Raw genomic sequence first — 13,297 nt, 5'->3', positions numbered from 1 at the left:
AAAGATAACTTCCATAGGGGTGTTATGCAGCGTCTGGGGAATTCTCAAAATTGCTTCAGGGATATAAAATGTACCAACTTCAGGAAAACATTTAGAAGAGCAAGCTGGTTTACAAGACAGATATTTTAACTCAAAAAGTAACTTAAATGAAAGTGGCACTCTTCACTGTAAGCCTTACACCTCCAGACATGCCTGACAAAAATGCAGGTAGCTCAGTTCAGGTGCCTGAGATTAAATGGGCTGAATCCCCCACTATTGTGAGATTAGTTTTTCAGATCTCTCTTTACAGTGAGTGAAGAAAATTCAGCACATCAGAGAACATTCAGCAAAAATCATTTAGATGGCTAGACAGAGGGGGAATAAATGCTCCTACCAACTCTCTGTTTTAACCTAGTGCTTTACTATAAGCACTTTGCCTACAAATTGCTTAGACTTACAAACTGGTGGTCTTTGCTAAGTTACAGAATTCAGTAACTTCCTTTAAAAAGTAAAAAAGTTCTCCAAAACAGTGCAAGATTCACAACCTATGCCTATTTGAGACCAGGAAAGACGTGAGGACAGGTCTGGAAAGCAAGTATGCAAATTCTTGCTCCAGGGAAGGAATGACCTTGCTGGGTACCAGCCAGCTGGAGACAAACTTCAGAGAAAAAAAATACCTGGGGGTCTCAGTGGACAACAAGTTGAAAAAAACTCAGCAGAATGTTCTTGCAGAAAAGGAGGGGAACTCTACACCGAGCTCTAGGCTTACAGATCCAGGGCAGTAATTACTGCATTCAGGGCTTGCGAAAGCGCGGTACTTGTGTACTGGGGAGCCACAAACCAGTAAGAGACATGCTGGAGCCCAGTCTACCATACCAAGATAGGTAAGGAGATGGAGTGTACGATGCAGGAGAGGCTGAGAGTGTTGGGTTTGTTCAGCCTGAAGATGAGAAGGTTTAAGGTGTGTGGGGGATGTATGACTGCAGCCCTCAGCTACTTACGGGGAGGGTGTAGAGAAGATGGAGCCAGGATCTTCTCACAGGCACACGGACATAGCAAGAGGCAACAGACAAGTTTCAACAGGGAATATCCTGATTGCATGTTAGGAAAAGTGTTTTCATCATGAGAGTGGTTGAACATTGGGTCTAGTGAGGCTGGAAAATCTGAATGTTTGAGATACTCAGAACTCAAAAAGTTCCTGAGCAACTTGACCTGTTCAGGATAGCTTTGAACAGGAATGGACAAGATTATCTCTTTCAACCAGTAGCATCCAGTGATTCCATGTAGAAGTAGCATCACTGCAGGCTACTTGTTGCCTGCCTGCCTTACCCAGGAAAGAGAGCCCTAGTTAGGTTCTGAACTGCCATCTCAGCCCTTTTAACAGTTCTGGCATCCTTCTCTGCTGTAAATTGCTGAACAGAAAAAGGGAACTAACTCAAAGATGTAAAGATAGATTCCGGTATCTGTGGCAATAGTTAAAGCAGTTCAAGTCTTGGAACTTGGTTTTTATTTTGGTCCTTAGAAATCTAAACATATATAGTATATAAATAAATTTATAATAAATAATATTTAATACATAAATCTAAATTCAAAAGTTTTTCTCTTTACAGCACTGGTGAAGCAGGTAAGAGTTCTTGGATTCCTGTCTTGTGTGAGCAGAATGGATTACCTGCAGTCAATCATGTATGTGCAAACCTATGAAGGCTTTAAGGCTACAATTTGTAGAAATGTCCTGTGAACTTCTGATAAGGTGCTCATGTGATGGCTGATGGGACATTGAAGGGTGTAGCATCACGTCATTTGACCTGCACAGATCATCACAGGTACTCCCAAAAACCAAAGAAGTCTCTCCTTTTCATCTAATCAATCCCAACCATCCGGTTTTCCTAGGTGGAATGCAAAAGTCACTTTTCCATAGATCCACAGTGTGACAATCATCCCTGGGATCCCATCTCTGCTGAAAGGACCATGTTAATCTTTTACACTACTTAATCAGTGGAGAAAGGTGAGCAGGGGGTTGCAGTGATATAGTCACAACCTGGTGATCATGAAACTCTGCAGGAGCATGTTTTAAGTCTTCTCCAAGCTGCCGAGGGGCAGATCCCCTTTAGTATCCCATGTTTTGAGTCAATCCTTCAGCCCTCCTTGTCTACAAGGTGGAGGAACGGCCCACTGACACTTCACACTCTTCCACACATATTTTGACTAAAAGCAAGTGGCGAATCTGGGGATTTGATAGGATTGGATCTCTTGGGGGAGCAGGCAGAGAAATACAACTTGGTATTTATTCATGTTTCAAAGCAGTGAGTACTGATTTGCTTACCCTACCCAGGTGCAGTACCTCTTATCACTAAGAGAAGCAGAACTTCACAGACAAATATAACAGCTACCTATATTCTCAGTTACAACCAGAAACCTGCACTTGCAAAAGGTCTGTCAGAAACTGGGGGCCTCCCGCCTGCAAAATGGGAAAACTAAAATACACTGAAGCTTGAGGACACTTGCATGGTGGTCATGATCCCACACAAGTAATTAGAGCTAAAACTGCAAACCTGTATATTTGACAAAGAGAGCACGGAACCAACCCAGCTTTTTTGGGATCTTGAGTGTATGTAGAGCTGGAAGTTTCCCCATTGAGGGAAACTAAAAAAAGCCATGCAGAAGTTCTTCAGGGCAGGACTGTATATGAAAACTGCATAAATACCTTTTACTCCTTCAGTTACAATAGCATTGCTACCTGATCACAGCTTGTGAACTTCAAGTTCAAGGAAAAATATTCCAGTTTGTGAGATAAGAGTGACAGCTTGTTGCTTTATTTAAGTACTCCATGATACTACACAATAAAGCAAGTCATATGGGAGGGAGTTCAAAAGATGGGTTGCTAAGCCTCAACCCCTGAAGTTAATATTGCTTTGTTCTGAAAGGATAGCCTGCATTTGAATTCTACCGTATCAGAAATTTTTGGGCTGCAATATTTCCTCCAAGAAGCTGCAGTACAAAGCTCACATGAATTACCAATTCTTTATGTTGTTCTGCAGACAAGTGCCACAGAACACAGTGGACCAGCCCACTAACATGAACACATGTGCATCACTTATTCATAAGAAGAAAACCTAATTTGGAAGTTTTCAAGTTATTTTACAGTATCAGGTTGAATTTAAACTTCCACAACAATCTGCTCTGCAAAGCTTTTCCTTCAAGCACACTGTGTAAGCACTGATTTGGAAGAGCACTAAACTAATTTCAATAGTATACACAATTTAAGTGTAGACACTTCTCTCACTGCCTTTCCCAGACACTTACGCTTTTTGTTTGCTGGCCAAACCAATCAAGAAAAGTCATCACTTAACTGAAAAAACAGCTACTTTGGATTGACTGGTCATTTACATACACACTTATTTCCCTTATAGACTTACACAAGAGCCAATTTTTCACATTTAGAAGACAAAGCCTTTTAGCAGTTTTGGTGTTTGGGAGGGTTTGGTTTTGTTTGTATCCTTCTTTCATAAACCTGTCAGTACAGCAGACTCTGTGCAGAATAACAAGTCTTACTGTTTTTACTCCGGCACATGCAATCTGCCCTCAAGAACCCAGCCCCTGTTAATGTTGCAGATAAGCTCACTTCAAACTGTGCCACTTGCTGTAGCAGCAGCCTCCCAGTAGCTGTTTTTCTTTGGAATGACCAGAGTGTCCTTCAGATGAGCCTGAAAGAACAATTGGCACATCTCCTGTCTTGCATAAACTCACACTCTTCGCATCAAAGGCTCCTGAGATGGCAACTATCAGATATTTTCAGGCACAACTGCTTTAGTAAACAGTGCTAGATATAAAACACATGTACAAAAGCATTTTTGGGGCTCTAAATAAAACTTGTGAAAACACAGTCCTTATTTCCCAGGCATGAACTCATTTAACAAAGCCTTTGTGTTTTCATCAAGATTAGTCAGCTATTGGAAGTCCCCATAACAAGATATTACTGAACTGAACATGTCCAAGGTGAATCAAGGTAGTAACTTGTGGAACAAATGAGCAGTTGCATAGTGCCTGCAGCTGAAGCATCCACCATCAGCTGAAAGCAGGTCTGTCTCTCCCAAGCCACCGAGCAGTTTTACGTATGCTGGTGGTGTAAATCCAATTTTTCTCCCTTTTTGGTAGTCAGATTACTTATTAACTCACATAGCAAAAATCCGAGATTCAACCTACGCTTTCCCATAAGATTGATGTCCCTTCAGGGCCTATCTCAGAGTCTGCTGCACTCTGCTGCTACTCTCTTACGCCCTTCCATTCCTGGTCAAAACATGCCACACCTTCCACATGAGTCAACAAAGCAGGGCAGCATCTCCTGCAGCAAGCAGGGAGGGAGGCAAGAGGAGAGACTGGCTGTGTAAACACAGTCCATCCTTCAGCAGTGGACAGGATGCTCAGAGAAATGCAGCCTTGGTCAAAAATATTACCAGGACAATGCAACAAGCTGCACTTGATCTTGAATTCACTGGAATTCAGGTGAATTCAAGTGACCAGAATGCAAGGTCACTTCTGGTGAAATACTCACAGGGATAAATTCCAAATCCCCCAGATAGTTAGTTAGCATATGCAAGACAGCTGGAAGTCTTTACAACACTCTCAAATTACACTGTTTGGCACCTTATCAAACTAAAGGCCTTTTGCCTGTCGAGAGCACAAGCACATCATTTTACTTCACGTTGTTCTGTTTTCCCTCGGCATGACGTGTTGGTTGTGAGAAACTGCTGTATCCAAGACAAGATGTCAGGGTTCAGCTTTCCTACTCCTTTCTGATGACAAATTGATGTTGAAGTTTAATTTCCAGAATATGAAAATTATCAAGATAACATACTTTGACATACAAGACATGTAAAGAAAAATATAACTGAGCCTGTCCCAGCTTTAACCAGGTGACCTGAAGCTACTCTGGGAAGTGCAGTATTTTTAATCCCAGGAACAATCCTGCTTTCCTTATTCAGCACAGATGCTTAGAATCTTCCTTGTTTGAAGTGCTGTGTTCTTTCCCTTACTATTCCATGCAGGAAAACAGGATGTTCAAGTCAATGTAACAGCTCTCTGACACTAAGAACTCAGTAAGTCCAGGCACACAAGTTACTGCTTCCTTTATAGTCGTTTTTTAAAACTGGAATAAGGCCACTGTTTTGTCAGTCCCTGTCCCAGAAGAAATAGCCCTGTCTGTACTTGATATCAACAGAAAGGCATCCTGTAGCATGGCAAGAGAATCCAACTCAAAGAGTTCTTATGTTTATACACACATACACAGAGCTATTTATTTGACTGCTGTGAGTGCACTCCATGGGGTGAGCTGGGAGTGAAACCCCTCCGTGTTCGATGTGATGCGCAAGTGGACAATGGGAGATGCCTGAGCAAAGTACTGGGCTCATGCCAGGGACTTGAACCAAAAGGCAAACCCAACAAGAAGTGGATATAAACTGGAGACAGCAAAAAATTTCTTCAGCTTCAGAAGTCACAAAATTAGACAACTAGAAAAGATGGGAGGGAAGGACCCTACTGCACAGGATACATAGGGCATGGAAGGTATATATTATTAAATAGCTTTAATCTCACCCACCAGATTTCTGTCCTGTCAGTAAGTGCTTTTTCTTGTCACATTTATTTTTATGTTCTAATAAAATCAGTTTTGTGGGCTCCAAGCCCCTAACACCTCACTTACGCTTATATGCAAGAGTGTGTGGTTCCCCCATGAAGCTCAGGCCCTGCTGCAGCACCCTGCAAGCACACAGGCTGATACCCAGCTCCCACTGATTACTTCTGAGTGGGCTCTCCAGCACTTTCCAGGACCAGCCCATATGCTTAGGGCTATGAGTAAAGCAGAAATGCCTTTCAGTTTTACCTCAGACATAATTCTGAACAAATCTTTACTTGCAATTTCAAATTTTAAACAGGTCATCAGGAAAAGCAACACATATAAACACTGCACTGTACAGCAGGATATATGCAGGAAACTGAGAGGCCACCAATCTTAGTGGATTTAAATGGGTACAGTTAGGCTACTGCAGAACAGACACATTTTATTTGTGATTTATTATGTATCACTGAAACCAATAAAACCTGAAATAAGACCTTCACCGTCACACATCAGAAGGCAGCACTTCCATTTCTTGCAGTAGCACACAGTGAATGCTGGAACAAAGCACCATCAATCCTTCTGTGCCACATTGTTTTAATGGACAGAACTGTACCAGTAGCTACGCGTTCCTTTCAAAGGGACACCAGAGATATCTCTGCCATGCATCAGACAAGTGCTTCTTGTTGGTCTGTTCCACAGCTACATAATAAGTTCCCTGTCATCTGACAAGCCCATGATAGGACTTCTCTGTCTGGTTTTCTACCATGATCACATGTTGCCTGTAGTCCCTGCATCCCAATGAAAGATTTTTGCTGCAGCAGAGACAATGCATCACCCTAAAGTCATAGACAGGATGCTAAGCACATCCTTTACCTGATGTGGCCTTCAAGTGTTTTACAACACACCTCAGAAACATTGTTTCAGGCCAAGTGACATCTGACTGGGAGTTATATTTCTTTCTCTGTTTATTATTTAGATCTCACTTATCTAAGGAGTTTTCATTGTATACCACATCCTTTACAACTCCCCTTCCAGCTTGCATAAAGGAGTTAATTTCAGTCTTCTTCATTATGTTGGAAATTGTTGTCTATATGCATGACTGTCAGGTGGAAAAAAACTGAAAAATTGCAAGTCTACAAGATTTACTGTTTAAACTCAGCAACTTGGTTTGACTGCAACTAAACTAGGGCAACAAAAGCCAGCTGTCTCTGTCCTCTGACAGCACTGCCCTGAGAAAAAATACATTATTTAAGGTCATCAAATAATGTTAAAGAAACTGCAGTTATTTTAAGATCTGTAGAGCATTCTGATTTAATCTAAATAAATGACAGTTGAACAGAGGAATCCATAGAGCAGTAAGGCATCCAGCTGAGCAGGGTCAGTTTGGGTCTTCTCAGCAGTACAGGTAAAATAGACTTTGGTTGTGACCCAGGAATGTAGAGAAAAATGCCTTTCTATTTTCATCCATTGGTGGTAGTGGAAGAGATGACTGTGCAGGGCCAGCAAGGTTTAAAGGCTGGGCCCAGATTCAGAAGCTGCAGTTGTGAGAGGGCCTTTCCCCTTCCACTCTGCCCTCCCCATTCTCCTGGGCGTCCACGTTGTCCCTTCGGATCCTCTCAAGCCGTCCACACCAGACTCTTCTCCACAACCAGCCCTGCACTCATCCCAACAAAACCTGCAAGCCACCCCACATCCCACCTCCAGCTCAGCTCTGAACAGACTGGGGTTGCCATGCATGAGTTAAGGAGGGAGAATCCAGAGCCAGACTCAATTTTAGCATCCACTTACATATTCTAAATTTTCTGCTGAAATCTTCTGATAGCAGAAGTTTTGAAATGTGAAGGGACTAACAGAATACCACGTCAAGGTAATGCCACTGCCAGTGTGAGTCTTCATACAGTGCCTCAAAGAAGTTACAAGGAAGTTACAAGAGATTGCCATCGGCCATCGTCCTCTTCATTACTCAGCGCACCACCAAGAAGTCTTCCTACATTTAGTACATAAGTGGCTCCAAAAATCAAATCAGAAAAGGAAGATGGCACCCAAAGGCTTGTAATTTGGCCACTCAAAAGTAGCCTTTTGAAGATTTATCTAAATTTATCAAATAAAATAAGTAATCAGCCACAGGACAGTCAGTGTCACTTGAGTAATTTGTGTTGAATAGCAGGTGTCAGAATTATGCTAGATAAGTATTGCATAAATATTGCTTTCCAAGTCATTTTAATCCCTGCTTGGGGGAGTGACCAAATTTACAAACATGTTAAGCTATGCAATGATGTCAAAAATTAAGTAACTCTGCATTACCCACTTGAAAAAGCTTCAACTCTCTCCCTGATTCAGAAAACCCAGCCGAAAGTATCCAAGAGTAGAGACACCTAAAACTATCTGCCAGTACTGACAGTATTGTCCTCCTCCTTCATCTCCTCAATCTACTGTACTAGAACAATAAGACATCAGCAAATATTTTTTAAGACTTTAATCAACACAAGGCACTTAAAATAAACACAATGCACTTAAAAATACCTATGGACAATCTAACTGCAGCATGTCAATCTCCCGGAAGCATGGCAGTGGAAAAAGCCAAGGGCCCGCCCTTGCAGGAGATGCTGTGCTGTCAAACAAGACTCTTCTCACCACAATCCAGCACAGCCACAATTTGCCACATATCAGTAAAAACATATGGTAGACAGCAGAAGTGACCACACTGCTCAAGTCAAGCATCCTACAAGTTTAACATTGACAGCAGAAGCTCTGAAGAAAAACCACAGCATTAGCAAGGTGGAAAATGTGTCCATTCAAATGTAAGATGCATTTATTTTCTCATGTCTCTAATCACACAAAGTCAAAGTGCTCTGACAGTGTCTCCAACTTGCATCATGACATTTTGCCCAAGAGGCCATCAGTCAGCTTTTGCCAATACATTACTTCACAGTTTTGCTTACAATTTGAAAAAGAGAACCCATCAAGAGCACCAGTTTTGTGGAAAACATTACTTCGGTTATTTCTGTAGCCCATGGTAGTTATTCCAGAATATGCTCAGACCACTGGTAGACTACTGACCCTCAAATATTCCCATGTTTTGGATACAATTAGTAACAAAAAATATTAGTGACTTCTACTCCTTCTATGTTGAAGGCTTGTAAAAGAAAACTTGTTACTCTTCTCTGATCTAGTTATGTACAGATGAAGTAATTGGGGAAGAAAGTTAAGACACTTGTATCTGGTTGCTTATTAAGTTTTCAAAGAAATCCATCCACACGTCCTTCCATTTTCCCAGCAGCCTGGAAGGAGCTCCTAAAAAGTACTTTCAAGGTTCATTCCCTGCTCTCCAGTTCCTCACAGTTCTGCTTTACCATCACACCAGCAATAAGCCCAGAGTTAGGTAACCAGTTTAATGAGATAGGTATTTTTTATGCTGACCAGTGTTCTTGCCACATCCATGCTACACCCCCTGCACTGCTGTGATCACTTTTTCATACACTACATTTAACTTCAGTTAAAGACTATGAAAGATTTCACTCAGACATCTTGTAAACTGATAGAAACCTGTCCTCAGAAATACTGTACCAACATGAACACCTGTGTTCAAGAGCAAACAAACTTTTATGGCACCTGATCTCATTGAGGAACATCCACAGTCACTCACGAGGCCTCTGCTGAACAGAGTAACTCATAAGCAATCCTGTGCATGTATATATAAGGAAACTGTGATACAGTAGAAAACAAAAATTATAGCAGGATTTTTGGGTGTATCAAAAAAAGTCATGACTAAGCCACAGCAATTGCACAATGAAGCATAGCATATCTTTTATTTGTATGCTTGAGAAGTTAATATTGGTATGACTGACAAACAGCAGCACAATTACAACAGCCACATTAACCTCAGTGTTGTGGGCAGGTGGTGCAAACTAGCCCTCAAAGTCATCAGTCTTGAAAGCATAATTACCCTATGACAACCAACAACCTCTCCAGGCTTAGGGATGCTTTTTTAAGGCTGTTTTTTCTCCATTTGAGTTAGTGATACAGGATTACAAAGCTATAAAGAACAAAACCTCAATCACACATGGCAGAGAAAACACAGGCCTTTGAAATGACAGTAATACTCCATTCTCTGACAGAGAAATATTAGGTGTAAAAAAGGAATTAAAGTAGTAAAGCAGACTCCATGACTTACCTTACCTTGCTGTCTCAAAGGTTCATTTAGAGGAGTATCCCCAGTACGGGAACCTTTAAGAAGCCTTGACATGGTAGGATTGGTATTCTGTTTTAAGCTAAAAACCAGTTCAATGAAACTGCCTGTTGTCATAGACTGGTAGAAAAGAGCTTCCCTTAGATATCTTCCCTTTATAAACCTCACCATGGGTGTGGCTAAATGACTTAGCTCCACCTTTCATCCTATTTAGAAACCCTACCAAAAAAAAAAAAAAAACAAACCACCACTTCTCTGAAGCTATATAATTATTTTATCAACTTATCATGTGGTGGTTTGGGTTTGTTTTTTTTTTTTTTTAAGTGGATAACTAGTTGACAGTTTCACAAGCTGACGGGGAAAATGTAGACAAAATTAAATTTGTGTCCCATATTTGCAGTTCCTGCAACATCTTGGTATTTGGTCTGCAAACATCTGGTCGGTGAACTTGCTCAGTTGTTTGCTTTTTAAAAGCAGTGTTGTAACAACCTGAGGGAAGTCTACCAGCTTGGAGTATTTATTGGTATTAGAGATGCATTATATTGAAAAGCAGCATATCTCTGAACTTGCAATACTTTCCAGTTGCATCACCTCAAGACAAGCCTCCACCACCAGTGAAGGCTCTTGTTTTCAGCACTTCCAGAGTGAAGATGATGCAACACAAAAGCCCTTTGCATGACTCATTAAATTGCACACACGCCTTCACTATGGAGGGGCCACCAATAACAATTAGAATCTGTTCTTTTGTCCTCTAAGTACTCTATATTTTAAAACCCCTCAACTTTCTTTTCTCTCAAAGCCTAACTCAAGAGGGTGGGCCGATGGATCAGGACGTTGCCACTAAGGCAATACTGCCTGCAGAGTTCTATATTACCTCAGTGTGTAACACAAACACAGCCAGGTGGCTGCACTCCTGTCTCTTAGTTTTTCGTACTATCCCTACTGTTCAAGCATACAAGTATGAGGAACCATAAACACAGGGCTTAAATTTGGGGTTTCTTTTTCACTGAATAGTTGAGGTTATCCTGGCACTCCTGAAGGAGGCTGGGTGTGAAATTAGAGTTCTTGAGGTGTCTGGCAGGAGTTCAACTATGCTTCTATCATCTGGGTTTGCTTTCAAGGGAGCGATTAGGAAATTATGTTCTTGTTAACAAGATCTGTGCAAGTAATGACTATTATACCCAACATTTCCTGTATTTAAGCTGAAGTGATTGTTCCATCTTGATACAAAGAACAGAGGTATTTTCTTGAGAATTCGTGACTTGGGTCAAATCTTAACTTTAAAGAGTACTACAAGAAGAAAGTTCATCCCTTTTCACAGTACCAGGCCATTTCTGTCTGATAATGCTAACTGGTGCTTAAAAAATACATATCCATGTGGAACTTTTACTTCAATATTAGACAATCCCAGATGTCAGACAAAGGAAGAAAGCCACCTTTATTGCAACAGGAAATGTTACATAATAAAATACAGCATTCACTTTTCACTGCTTTTGTACTTCTGCAGGTAGGATAAAGCATCTTTGACTTTAAAATCCATATTTAAAGGACAGATACCTATGTCTCTTGCTGTGGCTGGAAGTCTGTAGTCACATGCTCTACTGTATGTGAATACAGAGACTCTGCAGCATTCTCCAAGGCTAATAAAACCATTTCAGTCCTTAGAGAAAGTCTGATGATTCTGAGGAAAAGATAAATTTTGAATGAGGTCACAAACATAGCATACAAGAGAAAACAAAGCAGTTCTACTGAAACTCAGAGTTGGGAGAAATTGAGACAAACTCATTTTCTTTCCAATCTGTGAGGTTCTCTAGCAGAGGTGCTCCCTCTGGGCCAGCTTCCTCTCTTTCCACTTCAGCAACGACTGACTAAACAGGTCAGCTCTGACATTCTTGGTTATCACTTCTCTTGAATTGATGTTCCCAGACAGAATGGGGAAACCCACAGGTGTGGGTGAAAGGAGGAGGAGTATCACAGGAGATGAGCAAGAGCAGAAATCAGGGTAGGAGTACTAGAATGTTGTGTTCAGTGCAGTTCACACTGTACAGATGCACCTCCCACGCTAGGGCTTGGAACCATGCTCTATTTAGAAATACAGTACTGGGAAGATACCAGAGATGATGCTTTGACTTCCAAAGGACTTGCTCCTTCAGCTGGTAGTACCTATATCCCAATAGTGAAACTTGAAATGGTGAAATGGAGTATAGTCTCATCTGTAGCAGCTAGCAAATAAAATCAATAGATAAAACACTCAGTGCCTGGGATTCATTCCTAATAATCACCATGCATGGAAAAAAGAAGTCTGAAGCCTTGTTTTCTGACAATGACCAACAGCTCTTACAAAGACAATGGCACACCTGCACTGCCTGACAGAGCTACTTTATTGCTGGCAATAAAATAATGGCAAACACAGCATTATGCAGCTGTAAGCGTAATCACACCTTTTGCCATTATAACCAGAGGGAATTGCTAAAACTTAGGTGACCAGACCATATTTTAGCAGCCAAAAGCAGGAGAGGTGAGTACATGCCTGCAAGCAAGGGGCTGGTGGGTTGGTCTTTACTGAGGAGGCACTTCAGCAGTACCTGTACTGATAATTGCTGTTGCCAGCTGCTTCCATGCAAAGGCCAGCCTTAGAAACACATTTGCTTTCTTGAGCAAGAACAGTTACAAGAGCTCCTCTAAATCTGCCTGTACTTAGCAAGGAAGCAATGTTTTAAAGCACAGAGTTAATCTGCCTGCTGACATTTCATGTTCAGGGGAAAACTTACGACTGACTTTCAGTCCTGATTTGTTTCATAGTCCCCTCCCTCTTCATGGTCCCCCTAAATCAAAAGTTCTTGTTTGGATAAAGCAGTGTGTTCAACCTCTGAGCACAGAGGCTGCTTCTCATTCCTCTTGGTCAGGCACAGCATTTTCTGGCTCTGCTGCACAGCTGGGCTAAGGTTAACCTGTGATATCCCTTTCCTACTGAACCCATGGCCAGGCTGGGAAACAAGAGAGAGTTGTCAAAGAGCAACCAAGGCTCTGCCTGGTAAAATTTGGGGTTCAGGTGCACAGCAGCCTGAGCGGGGAGTCTCTGTGGCACAATCAGTCAGCGTGTTTGCTGTTACCCAAAAGGCTGGTGGTCCAAGACCACCCAGAGATGGGGGCTTGGAACTGGGTAACCTCTAATGGTGCTTTACACCCCAAACCATTCTATGATGTCTTCTATGTTACTATGAAAAATGGGGGATCCTTTCAGGCAAAGGCCAGAGGAAGTTAAAAAGCAAACTGACAGAATAGAATTAGTGCCAATTTTGTGGTGAAGTCAGGATGCAGCTAGCTCAGGGGAAGAGACACATCACAGATAAAGAATGTGAAAAATCTCATAAGATCATCTTGTATGATGAGAAAGAAAGGGGCACTCCACAGGAGCAGCCTGAGAGCAGCAGTGCATGGATGCAGGGTTCTTTCCAGGCGCAAAACCAACTACCCTGAAGTGGCTGGAAGCCCAGATCTTTTGTTTTCTTAAC

The 13,297-nt window shown here is 41.7% G+C and overlaps 1 protein-coding gene across 1 annotated transcript in view; it reads right to left on the bottom strand.

Moving 5' to 3' along the window:
* Window positions 1-9,895, bottom strand: part of MAPRE2 (microtubule associated protein RP/EB family member 2) — an 88,142-nt gene extending 78,247 nt beyond the window's left edge. Inside the window, exon 1 of the mRNA XM_008644912.2 lies at window positions 9,768-9,895. Coding sequence (XP_008643134.1) covers window positions 9,768-9,839 — 72 coding nt within the window. The 5' untranslated portion in view covers window positions 9,840-9,895. The remainder of the gene's footprint in view (window positions 1-9,767) is intronic.
* Between the last annotated feature and the right edge of the window lie 3,402 nt (window positions 9,896-13,297).

Source organism: Corvus brachyrhynchos, unplaced genomic scaffold, assembly GCF_000691975.1.
Source record: "Corvus brachyrhynchos isolate BGI_N302 unplaced genomic scaffold, ASM69197v1 scaffold60, whole genome shotgun sequence".
In the NCBI taxonomy this organism is placed as follows: Eukaryota; Metazoa; Chordata; class Aves; order Passeriformes; family Corvidae; genus Corvus; species Corvus brachyrhynchos.
Note: the sequence above shows the minus strand (reverse complement) of the source record. Positions and strands in the feature narration are given on the sequence as shown.